An 18,220-nucleotide genomic window follows, 5' to 3' on the forward strand; every position below is an offset into this window, starting at 1 on the left:
AATAAGAATATTCTCTCTCGATCCCTCTGCACAACAGATTTGAAAGGGATTCATCAACAATACTAACCTGTGTGTAAAGGCCTTGGACATATCTGACAAAAATCTCTCTCTCTCTCTCTCTCTCTCTCTCTCTCTCTCTCTCTCTCTCTCTCTGTCTCTCTCTCTCTCTCTCTCTCTCTCTGTCTCTCTCTCTCTCTCTCTCTCTCTCTCTGTCTCTCTCAGAGGATGTTAGAGGTGGAGGATAAAGATGTGCTGGGTTCTCAGTTGTTGGTTCTGACTGGGCAGAGACTGTCCTACTCTCTGCTGCACTCTCAGACCCAAACTAAACCCAGCATGGAGCTGCTCGCAAGACTGCCACCCACTCTCTGCACCTGGCTCAAAGCAATGGTTAGTCCATACACAGAAACACACACACACACACACATCCACATACACACCCGTATATACACAGTCTGCATCTGGCTACAAGATATGGATAGTACAAATACAGATATAAACCCACATATCCATTCTTTGCACCTGCCTAAAAGTACACATGCATATGTATCTTCTCTCATTAATAGTAAACATACACATTCATACATATTGTTTACACATGGCTTAAAGCAGTGGTGAGTAGACTCAGGCGTTTGCTTTCTCTCTTGCGTCCTACATGCTTAAAGAATGAATAGTATTGTATTAAGTGAACTAACTGTTCTCTATAATCTAGTTGAATTTAAAACATTTGACTTAGTCTCATTACTCTAGTCACTCTGAGTTTGTGCTCATTTGTTTTGTCTCAGGACCCCAGTGAACTGCGCTGTCCTGCAGTCCCCCTCAGCCAGAGCAGTCGGCTGGTCAGTAAAGTCATAGAGATCCTCCCCGAAAACCACGCCCAGTACAGCCTCGCCCTGCACCTGCTGGAGGCAGTGGAGTCCCTGCAAGAGGAACCCTGAGAGGGGTGGGAGAGTTGGAGAGTGGGAGAGGTGTGGGAAGAGATGAGGAAAGAGCAAAAGTGATGGATAGAATAGAAAAGCTTGATGCAAGTTCAGTCCCTGGTCCCTTCCTTCGAAAGAAAGCCAAAAAACGTGTTATAGCCATTTGGGGAGATGCCGGTAGCAGCATAGGGTATCATCTGGATTTATGAATGTTGGAGAATTTGGATTAAGGATTGGGAAGTGGCTAGGGACTCGAAAGAGAGACAGAGAGATAAGAAGAGGAGTTTGAAAGAGAGAGTGAGACCGTGAGGGAAATAATTCAGTGTTATTTTGAGGATCTTCATATGCTCCTAATCACATATAACCCCTTGGAATATATTTACAACAGATGGAAATCCAGAGCCTTATGCACCACTAATGCTGCAGTCTTATTTTGATCACCGTGACCCTTGTACAGAAAACTTGAAAGAACGAGGAGAGAAAGAGAGGAGACACAGCTTGCTTTTGTGACTCATCTTCTAGAAGTCTCTGTCACTACATGTAAACTCCTCTGCCAATCAAGATATTCGGTCTTAAGCGTTTCCTTTTCTATTCCAAATTTTGTATGGTTGAGAGATTCTCTGGAGATCGGGGGATAGATTCTGTGGGATGGAAGGATGGAACAGGAGGGGCTGTTTCTTTACAGCAAAGAAAACTACATTACACTACCCTGACAATACCACGACACGCTGGCTTTAATCTTGGTTTCTCTGCAGCCTCTGTTGAGTGTCCTGCCCAGTTTCTTCCCTCAGGTTGAGAGCAGGAGTTTCTTCAGGCCCCTGTCACAGTAGTGCCATCTCAGTGTCAGTGTGTTGTTGTCCTGTGAGGTGTCCCTCTTGCATACTCTTTGTCTGAAGAGTGAGGATGTATGATAAAAAAAAAAAGGATAAATGGTATTTTAACTTGTTGGTTTATACGCAGTACTGTACTGTTCTGGCCTGTAACCTCCTGTTTGTGTTAGCTAAAGTGTGGAGGTCTGGGCTGGACTATATATGAATATATGCACAATAAAAATGACTATCGCTCTGTCCATGGGCTGAGGCTCTTTTTTTGGAGGGTATATTACTGGTCTCCATTTTCTCTATGGATATGGGAATTACTGATCATTCATTTTACTAAGCAATGAGAAGTGTTTGTCAGATTGCAAAGAATAGCAAATTCAATTACCCTATAACTTCAAAAAGCTTAAAAAAATGTCAAACTACTAGGTTCATGTAAAAAGTAAATTCCAACCTTTCCAGGTGTTTTTTGGGTTACTGAAGCACAGTTAGAATAAAAGATTACATGTCATGTTTTGTGACTATATTGAAATAAAGTCTTTCAGCAGTATCAGGACACAAGAGACAGCTCTACAGAGGCTTTTATTTCAATATAGTTACAAGTGACACACTTCCTCACACCTGCATTTATCAATGGATATGTTAACACCCTCCATTATTTAAACCTTTTCAGAAACTGAAAGACAAAAGGTTTCATTTTAAAAAACTATCTGGCATCTCACTGTACCTTATTAATTTACTCTGTGTGTGTAAACAAGGGAAATATGTTTTATTTTTACATAGCATTCATGTACAGATCAACAGCATTATGGCTAATCTCACTCTTAACCTTATGTTTGAGTCACACAGTGACACAAATAATGGTACAACAAAGAAAAGCCACCCTCATCCTCATTAGACGTCACAATAATATTAACACACGTCCTGTCAAACAGTTCTCCTGCTGACTGAATGATTCATTTATAATTCATTTTCACCACTTTGGAGTGGATGTTAAAGCCAAAGGAGTTCCAAAGGAAATTTTTGTATACTCAATAGTGTTCCCCACCAACAATTAAATAAATACACTTCAACCAAATGAAACCGATTCACACTGTCACAGCTTAGCAACCACAGTGTGACTATCTGAGCGTTGTGACTGGACCATTGTTATGACCACGCCAGCCTCTGGAGGAGTAGGTAAAGTGCCTGCTCGTGTGACTGCCCCCTGCTGGCCTGTGGGAGCCCTTGTTGAGTGGGGAGTGACTGACAGTCTGTATGTAACAGGTTTACGAGCAAAGGAATTGGTGGCCGTCGTGTCAGAAAACAAATGATTAGTGTGCTTGTCCTACGATGCTTTGGCATCGTGGGCACAGACAGTCGGCTGTTTCAGCAGTGTAACGGCGACAGCGTGGGCATCGGCAGAGAGAAGTGGGCACTGCCGCTACGCTGTAAGCGCTGTCCTCACGGATAACACCACCTACAGAACAAAAGACAGAAAGATCAGCTTTTACCAGAACCACTGCTTGCCATAAGAGCAAAATCCATGGTACCAGTGTAATATACATTGGCACTTCTTATTAACTTATAGCTGAAAATTAAAAGAGCTTGAAAAATTCGGTGACCCGATTAGAATACAAGCATTACTTTAATTAGTATGACTGTGTACACATATGCATTTCAAAAGAGACAACTTCAGAGGCACCACAAGTTACTAATCAGTCAGATAGAATGAATTGAAAAAAAAGTGACATTCATGTATGTGTCACTTAAACTCTATTTCTTCCAGTCAAAATGAGATTTTATTAATCCTAATAGTTCTGAGCGCTTTTGATGACAGTAGCTGAGAGGCTGTGCAGAAGTGGACCACCACGACTCTTACAAGACAAGACAACTTTACTTCAGTGAAAAGAGTGTGATTTTTGTGTGAGTGGCAGCTCACCCTCCAGGTTAATGAGAAAGCTTCCTGTCCTGGTAACAGCATCAGGCGGCAGGTCCCGCGGGAGCTCGCCGAGCAGGGTGGTGCGTGATGCCATCATTAGTTCTGTCAGCTGGGAGCAGGTGGAGGTGGGTTCTTCCTGAAGAGACTGAGGGATGGAGGAAAAAGCAGAGAACGGTGGGATGATGAAGGACAGTTAGCTAATAAGATACTACTGTCGCTCAGTCAAAATTCAACAATATCAATTAAGCAAAGACTATGGTGATGTTCCTATGTGCAACTACTTGTGCTTGTCACAAATATGGTTGAAAAATTTCTAATCAGATATGACAGTGGTATCATAATAAGATATTATGATAGTGTACTCAGGTGTGGATTTGCAATGAATGGTTTAAGAGACAAAAGCATTTCATACTTCCATGAGCTCAAAGAAGAGTCCAGGCTCGATGGCGATAGTGAGGTCGTACTCTGCAGCATTGCGTCCTGGGATAGATGATAGAAAAGAGTCTCTGATGGCACACGCCCCCTCCACAGCTTCCTCCAATCCTGGCCTGCGCCACACAGGGCTGGTCTTAATCCAGCCACTGCGGAACAGAGTCTCTCCTTCTGCCGAGAGAGAGACACAGAGAGAGAGAGATTAGTACTGTAGTTTTATAAGCTCTGAAGTCTTGAGTCTTAGTTAGGGTCTCAGAGTCAGACAGGGTGGTGGCATATTCTGGCATATAAATGGCAGGTTAGAGAGGACAGAATTGATAGAATGAAATGTGTGGGTGTGAGAGAGAGAGAGTGTATGTGTGTGTGTGTGTGTGTGTGTGTGTTTACCCTCATGTCCCGGAGCATGCTGATAAACCTCCTCAGCGAGGTGAGGCAGGATAGGAGCAATGGAACGCGTCACACCATCTAAAATCTCTTCTAAAACTGTCTGACATGACCTTCGACCCAGTGAGTCCTCAGGGTCACAGTATAACCTAAGAGAGGGAGCGATGAGGGGATGAGATGGTGGGAGAGTGAAAAACAGAAAGAAAACTGGTAGAGTTTACAAGACAAAGCAATGGAAAATAGAAAAATAAATGATTTCAAGCATAAAGTATATGCCCATGAATACATGGAGCAAGTCATCACATCAGGCTTAATTCAACACACTCAAAAGTGCATTGACAACTGAAGTCATCAAACTAGACTGAAGATATTTACTGACTCTAGTTGGGAAGACCTCAGGCAGAGTTAATGCAGAGTTTATGAGTGACCACATGTACTGGTGACACAACCTTGTCTGGAGAACTGACAAGATACTGAGGTGATTATGATTTGCTGCTTAGTCAATGTCTTGCAATGAGCACGTGTTTGGTAAATAATCTGCAATCTGAGCAGACATACATTAGTAATTACTCTACAGAGCACAGACTGCATAGACATGTGGTCCCCGTAAATATGTCCATATGGAGTTATCCAAGAAACTCTTAATAGGCCTTTTTTAATAGAGCTTATGGGAGGATGGTGCTGTGCTTTTAATTGTTTAGATGTTTTCTACAGAGAGCAGATTTTGTATAGAGCACATGGTTACTTTTGCCAGGCAACAGATTGTGACTTCTCTTACCCATCTTAGTATTATTTAGGGGATGAGCATTTCTATGGTTACCCAAATTCACAGATGTCTTGTTTGGGTTGTGATATTTACCTGTTTAATACTGTCTGTTAACCAATGATGTGCAGGAAGAGAGAATTTCAGTGGTAACCCACTATGTGTCTGATGTGGGGTATCGGTGGTTACCTAAGATTACTTATGTTGTATAGAGAATGCAGGTTTCCTTGGTTATTTATACTTAGCAAGATGCATTGTTGTTTATGATTACCAATGGTGTGTAAGGGGCGCCAGTTTCCATGATTACCTGTCTTTGATGATGCTAAAGTAGAAGCTGGAGAGGTCCCTGGCAATGAAAGCCTGGAGGAGACGGATCACTCTGCCACTGTCAAATTCATTGTAGGCGTCCGTCACCTGAGTTACATAAACAAGACGTGCATGTCCTTTGTGTTCTACAAACACTAATGAACCGTGTAGAACACACAGGACATGCACATAGACACGCACACTAAACCGGTATGGCAATCAGCCATTAAAAATGTTCTAAACATGTAGAATATTTTCAAATAGCTGTCACTCATATTAAATTGAACATGTGATCCTTAAGCTGTCACAGGCCGGCTAGGTTGGCATAACTAAAATCACAGGCCAAATAAAAAAAATGAAGATGACAACTTTAAAACAACATGTTACCAAACCATATGCTTCTAGAATAATAAAACCAGATGTTTCTATTAGCAAGGATGCAATGAGTATACTGTGTTTCCACATGACACGAGGATAATGCTAAAAGTTTATTTTAGCAATAGTCTGACTAAAGTGGCCTGGCTGAATCACAGCAGATGTAAGAAAGGATGAGCACCTGAAGACCACACTAATGTAAGACCTGAGCCACGAAAAAGAGAACTCATGTTTGTAAGAAGTTTTCCAGGAGAAGACAGACCTTCATGCTGTATTCACGCAGCAGGTGCAGCAGGTACTGGTCTACGTAATACATGTCTTTAGAGTCCACAGCCTGAGAACGAGGGTCAAACCCCTGCAGATTCCCCAGCAAAAACCGTAGTGTGTTTCTCAACTACACAGAGCAAGAAAGAAACAATTTGCCTGCATTTAGTCAAATTTGTGAGATATTACTTCCATTATCAATGGCAGTAGCAAAGATAATGACATGTTTACATTGTAACAATAGCAGCAGAAGTGACATCACGTGCCAATTTAACAGGCCAAACCTTATTGATGTTCTCTTGGGCTGAATTAAGAGCATTTGGGCCAATCTGAACCTCTGAGAAGACATTTGACTCGGCCACCCACCAACGCAACACATCTGCCCCGAAGGGAGGAGAAACGGACGGATCCTGATGAAGACCAGAGAATACAGTTAAGAAAAAAAAAAAAAGCAGAGGGGAAGGGAGAAAAAAAAACAGGCAAAAGGCAACTGACACTGATGCTCAGACAGTAGTGAGGATGTGGATGTAAGTGAGCAGGCAGCTGACTGGTTCAGTGTCAAGATGATGCTGTACCTCTCCCCCATTGATGACTACGTCTGGGTCCACCACATTCCCCAGGGACTTAGACATCTTCTCCCCTTTCTCACTCACCGCAAACCCATGTACTACCAGTGCTCTGCCAGACAAACAGTCAAAACACACAAAGAGTGTAGGTTTCATAAAACAGGGTCCATGATACTACTTAGAGGCGAGAGTGAACAAAAAAAGCTTTTACCTATCGGCAAAAATGTTTTAAATTTTTAGTCTGTCTGTGTTTCTCTAATAGGCAGAAACAGAAAACACTTGTGGGACTGACTTGTAAGGTGCCTTGTTGCGCACGGCCACACTGGTCAGCAGAGAGGACTGGAACCAACCTCCAATCTGATCCTTCCCCTCAACGTACACATCGGCACGAGGGTCTGTTTCTGAAAGAACGGCCGGCGAGAGACAGGCGAAAAAAAGAGAGTTGGTGAAACTGAGAGAGTGTGTTTGAGTGTTCAGGAGCAGGGAAGAAGAAGAGTTAATTTTCTGAAGTATCCAAATGGTGACCACTCTTCTTGCCACCCCTCCTGATTTGAGCTTAAAATGAAAGGAAAGGAGGTCAACAGATTGTTAGAGATTGAACAGTATCCGTCTCCAGGACCTGTTCAGACATGTCCAGCCTTAGAAAAAAAAACATACCAGAACCATGTAAGGACACTGTTTACTTGTCTGGGGGTGTTAAATAAGCGTGAATTCAGTGTGACAGGCCCATAGTAACACTACACAAAGCCCCCTTAAAACACACACATTCACAGGCACCAGCGATAGTGATGTGAGTAAAGAGTGACAGCCAAAGTTTTTGGTTTCTAGACCAGACCTGCAAAGAGAAAAGAGCTGGAGAAGTGACCCAGTGTGCTGACTAGACAGGCTTAGAGTCCCATGCAAACTCCCTGCTGCATGCACATAAAATAGAGAGAGAAAGAGAGCAAAGACCGAAACTTGTAGCTACATGATTAACCTGGCACTAGAGCACTGGGCAGAGTGAACCAGCCCAATTTGTAGTCTGTAGATGTGGGTCCATCCTCCACCTCTCCTTCTGAAAGTCAAAAACACCACCTCACAAGTCAACAACTCTGCAGACCACAGGAACTATCCCATGGACAAAAAACTGGCAAAAAACTGTTTAACTCTCAGTAAATGGCAAAAAGAATCAGCTAGTGTAACTGGAGTTTATAACACTACAACTTGTGTGAGGAATACTGTGGCGGGTGTTAGGATAATCAAATTATTGCAGCTGGACAAAACGTGAGAGTGTAGTACAATCTGAAACCAGAGCATCAGTGGATACTGAGTAGTGCACACGCAAATAAAAAACTGTTTTGTGGAATGCACAGACACATGCTTACATATACATAAACACAATGGTGATTGTGTGAGTAAACCCACAGTGACTAACTTACCCTGTAAAACAGCTGCCCAGGAAACTCCACTGTCAAACCAGATATCCAGCACATCTTCTCCCCGCTCATAGTCCGTCACTGCACCGGCTTTACTCTGATACACACACACACACACACACACACACGTTTTATTTCTGACACAACCCTGCTCTACTGAAATGTTTACTTCTTATCAACATTTCCTTCTTAAGTGTACTACTCGCAATTCAAGCAGATACTGTGTAGTGTTGTTTTGGTAGTGTTTACATGTGTTTACTGTTTCAGACAATTGTGTCTGAGGTTGCAAAGCTCTCTCCGTACATATCACTATAAAAAAATTCTACTAAACACCGGCAACAATTCCCACACACACACGTACACACATACACACTCTCACACACACGCACGCACGCACGCAAATCTAACCTTTTTCAGCACTTCTGGAGGAAGCAGCGTTTCCAGAGGCTCCTGCCACCAGCAGTCACTGCCCTTCTCAGAGAATAGCTCAGCCACATGGCTGACCGTGTGTCTGTCAATCACAAGTCAAGGGTGAGGTGCTACTCAACACAAGTAATTCCAAGAGCAAAGTGGATATAGTGTCATGTGTGCATGTGTAATAATAATTCTTCTTAAGGACTTTCATGGAGTAGTCATCTTATTGCCGATCAGAGGGATTGTTGTGGGCTTGGCTCCAATGTGTTTTGGTTTGGATGTCAGCTGCCTCTAAATAAGTGTCTATCCAGTGTCTTTACAATGTATAAAGACTTGTGTGTCCGTGTGTGATATTACTTGTTGATTAGGGGCTCTTTAGTTTCCTTATGGTAGAAGACTGGGATAGGTACTCCCCAACTCCTTTGGCGAGAGATACACCAGTATGTCCGTTTGTCCAGCATGGCCAACAGACTGGCCCGTGCTGACTCTGGCATAACCTTCACTTTCTGCAGTACATCCTATACACACACATGCAAAGACGTGGACACACACAAAGACATGGAAACCACGAGAGAAAAGTGAGTCATGATAATGATGACTGAGAGAGTGATTCTGAAATGACTTTTCACAGTCAGATGAGGGAACAAAAAAACAGAAATAGAATGAATAGTTAGACAAACTACTTTTCAGGTTCAAGCTGTTGGAGGTATTGTCTCACTGTATGCAGATAAACACAGTGAATGAATGATACAATGGGTATGACATGTACATGTTATAACAAGAATGTTATCTTTTATTGCGTCTATCATCTTCTCATCACTAATTAACAGCACTATTGTTTTATTAATGACCTGGCAATAATGTGAATGGTCAATACAGAAAACTGAGTTGAAACTGAATGGCATGAGGCTTGTTTGCAATGGGAGCTAATTATTCAGCATGGGTGTGAATTGTTAGCATGTCATTTGTGGTGTTTATACATTTCTTGAGTGGGATTCTACATTGTTATCTGTGTTTGTGACTGGCTGTAAATTACCTTGGCTTTGTCCTTAAGGCTGGCAGTGTTGATGAACCACTGCTTGCTAGGTATGATGACTACAGGCTGTTTGCTCCTCCAATCATATGGGTAACTGTGCACACACTGCTCCTCTTTCACCAGAGCACCTGCAGCCTGAAGCATGGAGATCACTGAAACACACACACACACACACACACACACACACACACACTTAGTTTTGATGGCAAAATGACCATGGTATACTCTTTCTCCCCCCTCAACCTCACAGTCCTGATCCTAACAGATGTGTCTCTTTCATCTGTATTCCTCTTCTAATCAAAATCTGCTTTCTCCCTCTCTTTCACATCTTTTTCACTGTTAACCGCAGCCTCTATCATCACTCACTCTTACTCTCTCTCAGCCTCTGTCGTTTCTCTCAGCCTCTCTCTACCCCTCTCTTTCCCTCAGACTCCTCCATCTCTCTTTCCTTCTCTCTCACCTGTGGCAGTGCCCTCAGTCAGCACAGACTGATTGTGAAGCTCAGGGCCGGCCAGCTCTGTGAACCGTCCCTCCTCATCCACCATGCATTCCTAAAAGAAAATGAGGAAAGCAGAAGTGTCAGCTGAGTAGATGTGTGTGCATTACACTGAATCATATCAATCTGATATTACATAGGCACTGACACATTAATCCAGGTCACCCACCACTGAGAGTTTGAAGTGTGTTGCTACACTATAGTCATCCATGCCGTGGGCAGGAGCTGTGTGGACCAATCCTGTTCCTTTAGCCATGGTCACATGGTTAGCAGGCAGCAGTGGAACCGTTTTTCCTGGGATTGTTGGATGCTGGCATACTCCACCTTCAAGTTGTGACCCTATATGTTGAAGACAAGAGAAAGATTAAAATGCCACCTTTATTAGCAGAGTAACTTGGTAAAAACAAATGCCTATGGCAACAATTTACCTGCAAATGTCTCAACACTCTCCAGGTCACGACCCAATACTGCAGACAAGCTGGCAATGCGCTCTGCGGCCACCAGAAAAAGCTGTTCATTATCTGCACTCTTCACCACTGAATACCTGATAGAAAAGTGTGTCATTAAAGCAGCCAAAGCAATCAGTAAGGATCAAAACTGTATGATTAGAATATATACTGCATAGTTTTGGAACTGGTATGTAGTAAAATGCACAGTGCATTAACTAACTTACTGTTCTCTCAAAACTAGGGTAATTTCACAGCACTCTGTGATGTACAGTTGCCTCAGTATGTAAGAAAGTATGGAATAGAACTGTGTGTGTCTAAGAAACGCACTGGGCATTGGGCATATAGCAGACAGCCTGATTAGCTGGAATGGTCCATGGCTGAGTTGTCCACACAAGAACCGAAACACTCCCCCATCCTTCTGTTAATGACAGACATACAACCAGCGGTCAGACAACAAGTGGGGGTGGTGTGTGTGTGTGTGCGAGAGAGAGAGAACTGGAAGTACCTGAGACTGATGTTAGTTTGGGCGGTAGGGTGGCCATAGGGAAAGCAGCATAGACAGCCCTGCTCACATGCTCAGGGTTATACTCCAACTCAGCCTCAGCTAGAGCCGTCCTATAGAGAGACACAGTGAGGCTTAATAAAAATGAGAGGACAACTGAAGAGGAAAAAAAAACAGTTCTCAATCCAATTGCTCATTGTGATACCCAAATTCTCACTGTGATCGGCCTTCCATACATTTGAACTAATTACCTTGTTGAGGGAGACCAGAAGACAGGTTTGAAGTCCTGATAGATCAAACCCTTTAACACAAACAAAAGAAGTCAAGTGATGCATGCTCACAGGAGGCAATGTTTCTGACCTTTTAATTAGAAATTTCCATACATTACTATAACACTCCATATCAAAAAAATGATTCATGATTGAGGTATAATATAATGCTGCCATAACAAAGAGAAAGACATTATTAAATGTAAATAACTTTAGTAAAGCCTCTTAATCTAACATGAAGAATAATCATGATAGTGGAGACTGTGAGGACTGTGGGAGATGGGTATGTTATGAAGGCCATTATTCACACCTTGCCATGCATCTCCTGAAAGACCTGGAGCTGTGCTGCTTCGTATCGCCCGTCAAAAGTATAGTAGCAGTTATCCCAGTCGGCCATTATGCCCCAGCGCTGAAACGCTGCACGCTGACGAGCGATTGCACCCTCTGCAAACTCCCGTGCTGGTGTGCACAGAATAAGGAGGGTGGGGGAAGAGAGATACACAGACAATGTAAGAGTTCAGGTAAAAAGTTCCATATCTCAAATGAACCTCTTTCACACAGAACTAGCTATTATCAGTATGGATTTTTATTAGTATTCATTGAATTTCTTCTGATAACGTGAAGTATATTCAACCCATTTGTCTTTAGATCAGTTTAATACCTTTCTGTCTAATCTGGAGGGCTGTTAATCCACTGGTTCCTAATTCACCAAGTGCTTTCAGTTCAATGGGCAACCCATGACAGTCCCAGCCTGGTACATAGTGGACCTGCCTCCCCTTGAGCACCTCAAAACGGTTCCGAATATCCTTAAGAATCTGTTATGGTAAGACAACACCAACCGAAGGACATACCTCAAATGTGAACAATTTAGTATAATTATTGTGGAATATACTACTCAAACTACAAACCAATTAAAAAAAAAGTACAGCTGAAGTTGAGTTGACATCCACTGTGGATGAAAGATCAATTAAACCATTAGAGACACATCAACAAAACAAGTATGTCACTGTATAGTTACTGGTACCTGTAAAGGATGATCTTAGGTCACACTTTACCTTGTTGAGAGCATGTCCCACATGAGGGTCGCCGTTGGCGTAAGGGGGGCCGTCATGGAGACAGTACTCCTTTTTAGCCTTCCGTTCTCTCTGCCAGGAGTAAAGCTTGTCGAAGCCACATTCCTGAATAACAATAACAATAATGATAGCAACAACAACAATAATAATCATAATTAAATGAATAAATGTAAAAATATATAAAGTTCGTGTTCCTGTAATGAAATGATGCTATTTTACCAGAGCTTCACTGATTTCTGTCCTACGGAATTTTGACCTCCAAAAGCCACGGAACCTCACTCTAATTATCGTAAATATTTTTTAACGGTTCAGAAGACATCAACATAATTTGATCAGCTTCGTACGTATGATGAGAAGGAGTAAGGTGCCACAGTTTACTCTGCTCTACAACTGCCATGACTTTGATATGCATCTGTAGAGATTCATCATGCTTACCCTCTGTATCTGAAGCTCTCGGTCCAACAGTTTCTGCCCATTCAATTTCATAGGGAATTCAGTGCGCGGGAGCAGCACACTGTCCCGGTACTGCCCCGTTTTCGGAGTGCTGGACGGTTGCGCTACGTCCCCTGTGGAACTGGCATATTTACAGCGGCTAGGATTGAAGGAGAGTGCCGGGTGGAGTAGGGCGCCTCTCCGCGAACCCAGTCCCCATCTTGCTACAGTATGGCTTACAGCTGAAATGCGACAGAGTAGCATGGAGGAATGAACGGTGTGCTCTCTTCAGACTGTCGGGTGAAAAAAATGCTCGAAAACCACCTGCTGTTGTGCTACAGTTTCCACATTTGTCGTTATTAGTAACGACCTTTTCTACACGAATGTTTAGCAAGCTGTCTGTTTCTTCCGGAAGACTTGTAATAATGGACAACTACTGGACCCGAGTGAGGACATAATAGACGCGATAACTCAAAACGGTTTTTTCCAGTCTGATTTTTCAACATACTTTGCGCATTTCCATTTCTTAGCACATGGGGTCCCCATAAGACGGCTTGAAAGTATGCTTAGCAATACACATAATCATAGGCGCGTTGACTAAAGAAAATGCCACCATCGATTAGTCTCTAAAGATGTTGCATTCACCATGTTGCCACTGGAGTGTGAAAAAGCACAACATAAAAGAACAGTGTTCCATTTGCAGCTTTGCAGCTAGAGTAGATGTAGGATATTCTGTTTCAACAGGCAAGGTAACCGCTACAAGCTAAAGACAGAATGGGATGTTCTAAACTGAAAAAGAAAAAAGTCGCTACGCTTCTTAGCAGTTGCATCAGTCATCGATTAGGTACAATACTGTAGACATGATAACTAGGCAATACAACAATCATTTCTGTCCATGAAACACAACTATAGGTAATACAAACGTATATCTGTCCGGTCTTTCCTCCTAATTGACGGGCAGGTGGTTTTTAGTGCGCCCCTGATGGCGTCACACGTCAATCACGCGGGATATATAAACCATCGTTGCAGTTAGATTAGTTGACTTCACAAAGGCGATCTGGATTGTTGTAGTGCGAAGACGAACTTGCGTTGAGACCACCTGGTGACAAAATGGCCAAAATGATAACTACCTCCTTAGGAGTGCTTTTACTTGCCGTATATTTTACAATACAGGTAGGTCACATTTTAATCATTTGGAAAATGACATCAATCGGAGATAGCAACATGTTTTTCGGACAAATTTCATGGCGTTTTTTCCCCGGATACTGTCCTTTTTTCTTTTTTTTTTTTTTAACATCTTTTTGATGTTCTTTCATGACTACAATAACGTACTGTGAATTTTAGCTGGTGCAACACCTGTTGGAGATATAGTTCACCCTAGCCTGACTCTCATTTTAAAAATATATACTGCATTTTTAAAATATGCAATTTGTTCCTCAGTAATTCATTCTAATAAACGGAATTCGAGGGGGAAATTACATGAGGGCACAGGAAGCTGCTAATTATGTGAAATATTTTCTGCAGATTAAAAACGTGACTCGCAAACGTCTTAATAATTTAAGGTCGGACGGCTATTTGAAATGTTCATTATTTTGACTGAAATTGAATTGCTATTGAAGCAGTGTGTAATTGTGGAGTGCATGTTCTGTTTTGATGGACATGATTGGGAGACAGTGATTCCCCTGTCGTTCGATGCAGGCTTTTAGGTTGCCCATTTAGACAATATATTGCTTCTAAACCCGTGCTCAAACAATTTCCAAAATAAATATACCTGTCAGAATTTAGTGGTGGGAATACCTGTCACCTGCCATCGCAAAATTGGATCTATGTCAGACTGTCGCCATTGAAATGACGCTCTTTTGCACAGGTGAACTGTAATACAACTGAGACCCCGACTTTCACTTCAGCGATGCAAAGCAGCACGAAAAGTCCAGAGATGTTAAGCACCATGAACGGTACAACGAACGCCTCCGCCTCCACCTCCACCTCCACCCCACCAGCCGGCGCCGCCATAAACCTGCAGGGCAGCGGGCTCAGTCTGTTGATGCCAGTTGTCCTCCTAGGCATCCTGTTCCATGCCTCTTATTAAGGGCGGACGTGACGGCCGAACGGGACCAGGACAACCAGTGGCCAAGATGTAGACGCCAAAAAACTCGCAGCACATGCCGTGAGAAATCGTTGGACGGCACCTTAACGTAGGGAATCCTACCCTTTGACGAGTTAACGTCAGTGTGTGTTTGTTTTGTTGTGTTTTTTTTTTTTTTTTTTTTTTTTTTAACATGAATTATGTGACTCCGTGGAGAGTTTTCTCTCGCTTAAGGAGCTGCGACATTTCCTCCAATCTCCTTTCCAATTAGAAATGCATCGTTTATGTGCCGTTTGGATTTGCCTTGAAATCTGGGTTAAAAGGGAAATTCTTAAAACCCTGCTCTCCACGTTCATTCCAGGAGAACGCCACTGTCAGGTTTCTGCTTGCAGCCCTCTGAACTCTTAACTTCTTTGATGTATCGATTTGATAAGGGGCCCAGGACATCAACATAGTGATCGAGTTGGTTGAGGCAATCTCTGATACCATCTACACCTAATCCTTTTACAAAATCAACTTTTGCTTTTTCAGTGAGTGCTCCATTTGATTTTAGCCCGATCAACTCTTAAGTTGTTCCATGATGCCACTGATGTGCCAGATGTTGTTAAACAAACTTAATTGCTGTCATTAATATTCTTTTTAGATTGTTGTGTATTGTCTATATGGCGATGTAACCAGGCCTGATGAAACTAAATGTTCCACTTTGTGTACAATAAATAACAAAATTTAATATTAGTTGTGTTCTGCCAACATTTTCTTGAATTCAGTTGAATTCTGAATTCAACCTGCATTCAGCTTCTCAACACAATTGCTTTGAGAGAATCAAGTGTAAAGCAAAAAATGTTAGTCCCTCAAGTCTTGTACCAGCCTGAAAGATGAAACCCTTTTTATCAGTCTACTTTTCCTTGAATGCAGTTAACACAGGGTAGTATTACAGGAGGGAGAAACTGTCATGAGGCATAAATATATTTGACTTGTTTAAGCTTGTCAAACCTTAATGCTTGCCATCTTTTGGACCATAAAGGAATTGTTTAGTCAGTTTTGATTTGAAAAGATTTTGAATTGAACATTTCAAGCAATATATTTGGGTTTCTGTCAGTTCATGTACTGTCTCGCATAGCAAGAATTGGGGCAGTTCCTGGGAAAACAAGGTGTAGAGTATGGAGTTTTCACAGGTGCACGGGGGAGGGGGGGGGGGGGTAATTTCTGTAAATTTATGGCAGACCTTGTATCAGTCAGGCCCAGTCGGGAACTGAAAACAACCCTGTGAACCTTTTCACATTTATTCTCTGAATGGAACAGTTCTGCTGTGGGTACACTTTTCCTGCTAGTATTTCAGGATAAAAATGGTGAGTTTATTCAGCCTCTTAAAAGTATAAATAATCTTTCGTGTTTCATGTCTTTTTTCAGTTTCAGCAGGTTAATGCTTTACAATTCTCATTGCCAGAACATTTTGTTCAGAAACCATAACCCTCTAATCTCACAATGGCTTCCTAAATGGGCTCCAACTGGAGCTGCTTTTGCATGGTAATGGATGGGGTTTTCCCTGCATGTTTCGGTTTTTTCACAATTAGTTTTTCCATGACCTGACATTTTCAGCAAATTATGATTGAATTTTCATCAGAGTGATCAGTATTAACAGTGGAGTGACCACTCATGTGCCTCTAGAAGGGGATTGCTGCTGAATTCATAATCTTGATGGCAAGACTTATCAGATCAGAACTTATCAGTATTTCTCTGAATTTAACTGGAAAAAAAATACTTGACATAGGCACTGTTGTAATAATATACAAGAGTAAAATGTCTCAGCAGAAGAATTTTTAAATGGTTTGTCAATATTTTTAACACGAACAGTGAAGGTCAACTATCAATAACAATATATTTGTTGAAGTTTTGAAATAAATGAGTTCAGTTCAGCTGCAAGGATCTCACAATACTGTCACCGTGTCTGCCTCCTACTTTCAGTGTTGGACTTTAAAAGCTCAACAAACAAGACTGGGATTCAAAAAAGAAAGGAAAAAAACAGGAAACTAAAGGAATCTGAGCATCTGACCTTTCCAGCAATTTCCTTTGTGTAGTATATTTTTTTGACAGGTCATGGAAATGGGAGAGTTACCAAAAGTGGATTTCTTTCTGTTGATGCCTTTGTGGGCCCAGAAACAGTTGTTTAGGTGTTACAGATAACGCTGTCACAGCCTGTACCTCATCACCATAACTATAAAATATAATGATTATAGCGTGCAAATCAAGTGATTAGAAACACTTGGCAAATTTAGCCAAATGAATTAAACCCTAAAATGTAGATTTAATGAGCTCTAAAAGTTTTTGAACAGTGGTCCTTTTATTTTATTATTGTTTTGGTTCTGTGTTCTAGCCCGTATCAGATGATCCATGTAGGAGTGACGGCACATTTTGTACATGACCCTCCTCACTTTAGGGCATTACAATTACATTTTGAACTGACTCCACAGATATATCTAATAAGGCAAGCATGTCCTCGTCATTAGTTCCATTAATTCAGGGGTAGGTAGGTTGTCTGGTCTTGATTCTTGGCTTTATGTTTGCCTTTGGACACTGTTGTTGGGATTGGGCAATGTAAGGATCAAGTGTCCATGCTATTGAAGCTGGCCATCATGAGGCAAAAAATCTGAATTAATCAGAGATAGTGCAAAAACATCTAACGTATCAAAACCAACTGTTTGATACAATATTAATAAGAAAAAATGCACAAAGGCGAAGTAACAAATTTGATAGTGCCCCCAGAGCTCACTGTATATTCAGTAAATGTATTTATTTCCAGGCTCTATACACAAACTATTCCTTTCCCATTCATTAACAGTACTCGCAAAACCACTATCAAGTGTGAGTTAAGACAGTTAACGTAAAATTCAGTAAGTGCTGAATTCTTTTGTGAGGGATGTGCAAACATATTATCTTATCCCTGCTCTTACTCATTATTTCAAAGATATGGACCACCTTTCTGATTCATACAACTGAGACCTCCACCTGCAATTCCATAACACACACCCATTCCCCCACCCCCACTGTGGGAACCTCAGATAGCCACCGGTCACATGACAAAGGTCCCTTTTGTGTCCTAGTGATTTAGGAAACCCAGCAGAACAACTTTTCACTTCTCCCTCCATCATCCCTGTCTTTCTCCAGTTTTTTCTTTCCCTTTTAGGGTGTGTGTTGTCTTCCAGTCTGCACCTCTTTTCCCTCTTCTTTCTCACTGTGCCATTCAAGAAATTCTTCCTTCATCTTTGCCTTTCATGCTCCTTTGCTTTCATCCCTACACTCTC

The 18,220-nt window shown here is 41.9% G+C and overlaps 2 protein-coding genes across 2 annotated transcripts in view; one reads left to right on the forward strand and one right to left on the reverse strand.

Moving 5' to 3' along the window:
- Positions 1-949, forward strand: part of rab3gap2 (RAB3 GTPase activating protein subunit 2 (non-catalytic)) — a 14,062-nt gene extending 13,113 nt beyond the window's left edge. Inside the window, exons 34-35 of the mRNA XM_030787017.1 lie at positions 223-387; positions 783-949. Of these exons, the coding sequence (XP_030642877.1) occupies positions 223-387; positions 783-935 (318 nt within the window). The 3' untranslated portion in view covers positions 936-949. The remainder of the gene's footprint in view (positions 1-222; positions 388-782) is intronic.
- A 1,575-nt stretch (positions 950-2,524) lies between these two features.
- On the reverse strand, positions 2,525-13,225 carry iars2 (isoleucyl-tRNA synthetase 2, mitochondrial). The gene is made up of 23 exons (XM_030786365.1): positions 12,836-13,225; positions 12,383-12,505; positions 11,989-12,142; positions 11,638-11,786; positions 11,310-11,359; positions 11,062-11,171; positions 10,884-10,974; positions 10,536-10,651; positions 10,277-10,446; positions 10,072-10,162; positions 9,612-9,763; positions 8,933-9,093; positions 8,570-8,672; positions 8,165-8,258; positions 7,039-7,147; positions 6,756-6,858; positions 6,465-6,590; positions 6,179-6,310; positions 5,543-5,649; positions 4,476-4,621; positions 4,069-4,259; positions 3,657-3,801; positions 2,525-3,194 (listed from the first exon to the last, which is right to left on the reverse strand). Exons 1-23 carry the CDS (start codon positions 13,094-13,096, stop codon positions 3,049-3,051), a joined length of 3,030 nt encoding a protein of 1,009 aa, XP_030642225.1. The 5' UTR covers positions 13,097-13,225; the 3' UTR covers positions 2,525-3,048.
- Positions 13,226-18,220: the final 4,995 nt, after the last annotated feature.

This window comes from Chanos chanos, chromosome 10 (assembly GCF_902362185.1).
Source record: "Chanos chanos chromosome 10, fChaCha1.1, whole genome shotgun sequence".
Taxonomy (NCBI): domain Eukaryota; kingdom Metazoa; phylum Chordata; class Actinopteri; order Gonorynchiformes; family Chanidae; genus Chanos; species Chanos chanos.

Bases quoted from the DNA above. Each gene is read 5' to 3' on its own strand.
- iars2 (XM_030786365.1), bottom strand. From the start codon at position 13,096: ATGCTACTCTGTCGCATTTCAGCTGTAAGCCATACTGTAGCAAGATGG. The intron at 9,764-10,071 runs GTGAGAGAGAAG...TGTGTGTTTCAG, and splicing joins GACTGAGGGCACTGCCACAG to TGATCTCCATGCTTCAGGCT. The intron at 4,622-5,542 runs GTAATCATGGAA...TCCCTCTCTTAG, and splicing joins TTTAGCATCATCAAAGACAG to GTTATACTGTGACCCTGAGG.